The 5,941-nt window shown below is 37.6% G+C and overlaps 1 protein-coding gene across 1 annotated transcript; it reads left to right on the top strand.

Moving 5' to 3' along the window:
* Window positions 1-3,236: 3,236 nt before the first annotated feature.
* Window positions 3,237-5,066, top strand: fabp2 (fatty acid binding protein 2, intestinal). The gene is made up of 4 exons (XM_023418442.2): window positions 3,237-3,386; window positions 3,977-4,149; window positions 4,482-4,589; window positions 4,859-5,066. The coding sequence occupies exons 1-4, from the start codon at window positions 3,320-3,322 to the stop codon at window positions 4,907-4,909; spliced, it is 399 nt and encodes a 132-aa protein (XP_023274210.1). The 5' UTR covers window positions 3,237-3,319; the 3' UTR covers window positions 4,910-5,066.
* The last annotated feature ends 875 nt before the right edge of the window (window positions 5,067-5,941 follow it).

Raw genomic sequence — 5,941 nt, 5'->3', positions numbered from 1 at the left:
GTGTTGGTTACATGATATTTTCCTTTGTACAGTACAGGTCATTACTTTTACTGAAGGCCGTGTTGTTATTCAGTGTAAGTCTGCGACATCAGTGTTATTAGATACAGAGCATTGATAACTTTGAGAATGTAGATTATTTTGCAAAGTGCTCTCTCTAGTGGCCAGTCAGAGGATTACAGTAAGTATTTAAAAATAAATTTGACATCTCCACCCTGTGACTGTGCCTATCAGACACAACTGCTGTAGTCATGGTAACTAAAGTTGATTTTTTGAAAAAACTTTTTTTCATGTCTTTTACTTGTCTATGGTTCTCATTAACCAATCAAGATAAACTCCCCTTTGCATTGCTATATCAAATGGTTGGGCTGGGCCTTTTTCTCCTGGTTTGAACCCTTTTGAAGACATGCAGTAGTTGGAACAGGTCATTCCTTCAACTGTCTCATGAACCAGTTATGTAACCAATAAAGCTTCGTCAGTATAGATTCCATGCTGCTTTGATAACTGATAAATAAAAACTTGATGGCATTATTTTTTTTTTTTTTTAAGCATCCTGACTTGAGTTTTAGTTCATGCCTGAAGGTTTTGTTTCTTTCGGTGTTTGTTTATTAAATGCACAGCACAAATTCCCAATCACCACATCATAAGACATAACTTTCAAGCTCCACTCAGCTTTTCAGGTTAATTTCTTTCTCTCTTTTTACCCCTTTGTCTTCCTTTTCCTTTTTAGCCTTAGACGTTTCATAGAGCTGGGCTAACTCCATGCCCCAGCCATTCTGCCAAATGTGAGCTACCACCGCTTTGACCTATATTTGCAAACATTTTGGACAATTAAGCACGACCAATTCAATATTAGCGGTTCCTGTTTGTTGTGTGCCATTGGATGTACAGACAACTAGCAACAAATGACTTTGCTAATAAAGAAAACTTTTGATTCATGATTCTCAGGCAGGTTCTGCAGTTACAAGGAGCGTCTGTTTTCTCTGATTTCTGGACATTAGATCTGTGGAAATTAGAAATAATAATATTCCTGAGTTACAAGGAACCTAAATACGTGCATCATATCTTTGTGCTCAGATGAACAGTCAAAGTGTTGCAATCGTGCGCTATCGGTTTTAAAACATTAAGCTAGGCTACCTTACTTACCGTTGCCGCTGCTGCAACTGTGGACCATGATGTTAAGCAGCAAAACCACAAGAACACCTGCGTGCACCTGTCCCCTTACCTTGCAAAGTGTCTTCATCTCTTCCAGGGAACCTCTGGTCGGACTTTCCATAGATAACTGCCCTATTAAATAAAAAATAAGCCTAGCTGGACCCAGCTTGTAACTTTATTGTGTTGGCGTCAAGCGGCATCTCAGGGGTTGAAAAATGAAGCCAATACGGAAGTGCCAAAAACTGCAATTCCTCCAACGACCACTTGAGGCCGGCTCCATAAACTAGTCAATACCAGTAGACTCCCACGTTATAACTTTACAGCAGAAATAAACATGTTTACTGCCTGGTACAAAAAGGGTTGTGGTCTCTAGAGATTTTTTATAAAATTCACCGATTTACATTTTATTAAGGCTTAAAGTTATGCATAATTGGGGGCATAAGTGACAGTTGGGTGCCGTCACAGGCTGCTAGCTGTCTGCCAGGCGTCACCTCAGATAATTGGGGTCAATGAACGTGACTTTCCGGCCGTGTTTGTGGAGTTGGTTCATTTTGGAGGATTTTTCATGTATATATGGGACTAATAATATGGCGTTATGGTTGTATTATTTATGTTTTTAATTGCACCTATGTATGTGTTTCCTGTCGTAATATGACAAAATGTGAACTGTAAGAAATGACTTTATAGTTGTAGCTATGTTTCTGAATATAACCTCGACCCTGGCCCTTATAAGCACTTAAATCCTAAAACCAATCCTCAAAAGATATCAATAAATTCTTAAAATTAATTCTAAAATAAATGAGTAACAAGTGCAGTGATGCTGAATGCGGAGTAATGTGTTCAGTTCATACACTATGTTATCATTTTGCATGTAGTGTTACATCAAATAAAACTGGGATCAAACTTTGTGTGATATAATTGTGTTAAAGATAAGCCTCAGAAGGTCTTAATCTACTATGTCCCAAGCACATCTGTTAATTTCATCACTGAAGTCATAGTAGAAAGGTCTTTCATGTGATAAGCGGCAGATTCATTGAGGTGGAAGTGAAGGTAAGGCAAAGGTCTCTCGTGCCACATATTGATGAAAAGAAATTCAGATAAGAGATAACTGACATGCTGTGCATGTTTTATTCATCTCTTTGTCAGATTTGGCAGGGGATATTTAATAAATCATTTTTTATGTGTGTGTTTTTTGCTTTTCTTCTGCTTGAGAGAAATATTTTATGAACATTTTTTGACACCTCAGTTAGCTTGGTATCAGTAAATTAATGTCTATCATCCTGTTATGACAAATTGACCATAAATGACTAAAACCCAAACTCAAAAACAAAAAGAGACACTCTACAAAAACCTTTTCTCACTGGCATAAGCTTTGTGTTTACCCAGAGACTATAAAGGATATCAATTGAGCTGATCTTAATTACACACAATGTGTTGCAAATGATGACTGTGTACACTAGTGTGTGTTTAATATTAACTTAAGATATCAAAGGTCTCACTTATCAACAATGGCCAGATTAAGGTTGAAGGTTTCATCAGAAACACAATATCAACTGATCACTGCATTATTTGTATAAAGCAATTACATCAACTGTAATAATGTCTTGTCTAATGAGTGACAAGAAGTAAAATTACATCAAAGACAGTCAGATTTAAAGAAGTGCAAACATTGTATTCACATATGCTTCAACAGGTCTGTTTAGTTTATTATGTTTTTGTCTCAGCTTGAGGTACAGGACATTAAATTGTTGTGTTTCAAGTTAAACTTAGAAACATTTCTATATATTTTTATATAATTCTCATTATATCAAATGTTGTCTGCTTCATTGCTGCAGTCCTGCACTGAGTACTGTTAATGTGTGAAGCAAAGACCAACACCCTTTGTAAACAGAGATACAGGTATAACAGGATGGTTCTGTTATTCAAAAAGAATATGCCATATGGCGTGGTTTACTGGGCATGGCACAGTTCTTTCTTTTCAGAACCACTGAGTTTCCCAATCAGCTGCAGCGCTGGATATTGCCTTGAGACAATATGAGCTTTAAACGGCCACATCAGCATTCAGATAGATGATGAGATAAGGAAGTGTGTGGTTTAAAAGCAGCGGCAGACTTTGGGTAAGACACTCCTTGCTGCAGAGTTGTCCAGCTCATACCCCACAGTCAACATGATCTTCAACGGCTCCTGGAAAATTGAGCGCAATGAAAACTATGAGAAATTCATGGAACAAATGGGTGAGTGATATCAAACTCCTGATAAGCTGCTTTAGACTGTTAAAGATGTTTCTTAAATAGCTGGTATTTGATGCAATGCTACGGACACTATAGTGTGTTTCATTACTATATCTATTCCTTCTGTAAAATGATGACAATAAATATTATCAAGAGCTGATAAGGCAGTTGATATAACACTGATAAAGTGCAGCTAGTCACATCATATAAAGATTTCTAAGTCAGAATGTCAATCATGCAACAAACTGATAATAGAGATTTTTTTTTTATCTGGTCACATTTATAATTATTTTTAAATGGTGTAATAATTTAAGCCATAAATTATATAAATATATCAAGTCTTTAGACACTTAAATCAGAAAACAGAACCAAAAACTGGAGCTAAGGTCTCAACTGAAAAGACTTGGTGGCATGATGACCTCCTGTACATTTGGCAGGTTTGTGATTTGGCTTTTGTACATACTTACCCTTGACAAATACTCAAACCAAGGAACTACCTTTGTAATACAAGCGCATGAAATGTGACTAAATCCTGACAAATTTCCTGTGATTGTTCAGAGCCTATTGAACATGTTCAAGTCGTCTGTTGATAGGAATTAACATGGTGAAGAGGAAGCTGGCTGCTCACGACAACCTCAAGATAATCATCGAACAGACTGGAGACAAGTTTCATGTCAAGGAGACCAGTAATTTCCGCACCCTGGAAATAGACTTCACCCTGGGGGTCACCTTTGAGTACAGCCTTGCAGATGGAACAGAACTATCAGTAAGCAAAAGCGGCATCTAATGGGCCTTTATCCATCATTAACCTGTCAATTACTCAGAACCAAGCTTTACAAGATCCAAGTTTCTCCCCAGTCAGACTGTTGTTATTTTTTATTTTTTGTGTATTTTGTATTATTTTTAGCTGGGTATTTCACTTTGAATCTTTGAGCTGCAAGAGATAGGTCATTTGTTAGCTGAGAAAACAATCAATATCCTTGTGCCCAGTACCACGAACTGTCAGAGACATAAAACTGTCAACTAGCACAGCACTTCTGCAGAGCTTTTTCTACCTAGTATTCATGTCGTGACTAAGTTTCATGTTTCACTCTGCAGGGCTCATGGACCATGGACGGAGACATGATGAAGGGAGTTTTCAACAGAAAGGACAATGGGAAACAGCTGACAACAACCAGAATCATCCAAGGAGATGAGCTCATACAGGTAGGATGAATTTGTATCTATGCAAATTAGGGCACCAACAATTGATATTCCAGCTGCCACTCTCTCTCTATGTCTGAGTCACGAGATACTGTTATATGTTTCAAATACTCATACGGCAGTCAAAACGATATGTCTGTATGTTATACTGATTTACATTTTATCAATGCGTTATGGATAAGGACCTCAAATGTAGTAAAGCATCTATTTCGCCAAATGCAGAACTATGACATGATATAATAACTGTGTCTGTTACCATCTTTCTCCAACAGAGCTACAACTACGAAGGTGTGGACGCAAAAAGAGTTTTCAAGAGGGGTTAGACCACAAATGTTTGACCACAGGATTACATACAGTATTGTCTCGATTTATCAACTACGTATACCAGCATAACCTGTAAAAAGTGCACTACTTGTAATGCCATATATTTGAATTACAATGGATTTTGATACTTGCAGTAATAAAGCCTTTCTGCCTGTGTTCTTTGTCAAAATCTTCATTTTCAGTGAGAATGTGAATTTAAAGAAGACACATTAAAATGACTCATTTTAGAGTGATACAATAATTTAAACTTTATTCAACAATGAATAAAAATAAATATATATTATCTACAAAAATATAAAGTGTAGACAGATTTGACATGTTTCTTTAAATTGGTCTATACTTACGCAAGTCATGAAGTCTATCACTGAAGCACCGACAACTCAATTCAGCAGTAATGTCAAGCTGAGTCCTAACCACACACAGAGGTATGACAATAGGATTCAGTGAGGCTTTCACATCAGGCCATATCAGATAAAATCAGTGACATAAAGTGGAAAGTTATTTCTTGTTCTCGAGTGTTGATGCAGTACAGTGTAATCAGGTTCTGACCCCGTATATGTAGCACAAGATAAAAGATTCGGATTGATGCAATACCAGCTGTGACGTTATGTGACACAGGACAAAAAGACCTTTCATCAAATGGGCCTCTATAGTATATAAAGCCTTCAAATGAAAGCTATGGATCATTGGTGCAATTATCAGCTTCCTTTTCCAAGCACACAGATGCACATATACATATAATAACCCAGGACAAGCACTGGAAAAAAAAATCTTGTTTTTGTACATTAAGGCTCGTTCAAACTTGGAAGCACCCAGCTTCGCCACCCAGGAGGTGGGATGTACTTGCCACTTACAAGCACTGACTGCCCCACTTTTTGCTGATGACATTTGAACATGTCAAACTTGCCAATTGCAGCTAGATGAAAAGTGAACCGCTGAGTTTGCTGCTTGCCGCTGAGGCTGTAGCTTCCAAGTCTGAAAGGGCTTTTAGGAAGATTAGACCTGGCACCAAATCCACCCAACCCCCCCCC

Source organism: Seriola lalandi, unplaced genomic scaffold, assembly GCF_002814215.2.
Source record: "Seriola lalandi dorsalis isolate HSWRI2012SDOR001 ecotype SW California unplaced genomic scaffold, Sedor1 jcf7180002054582, whole genome shotgun sequence".
Taxonomy (NCBI): domain Eukaryota; kingdom Metazoa; phylum Chordata; class Actinopteri; order Carangiformes; family Carangidae; genus Seriola; species Seriola lalandi.
Note: the sequence above shows the minus strand (reverse complement) of the source record. Positions and strands in the feature narration are given on the sequence as shown.

Coding starts and splice junctions, on each gene's coding strand:
- fabp2 (XM_023418442.2), top strand. CDS start 3,320: ATGATCTTCAACGGCTCCTGGAAAATTGAGCGCAATGAAAACTATGAG. Junction 4,150..4,481: donor CAGATGGAACAGAACTATCA/GTAAGCAAAAGC, acceptor TTCACTCTGCAG/GGCTCATGGACCATGGACGG. Junction 4,590..4,858: donor AAGGAGATGAGCTCATACAG/GTAGGATGAATT, acceptor TTTCTCCAACAG/AGCTACAACTACGAAGGTGT.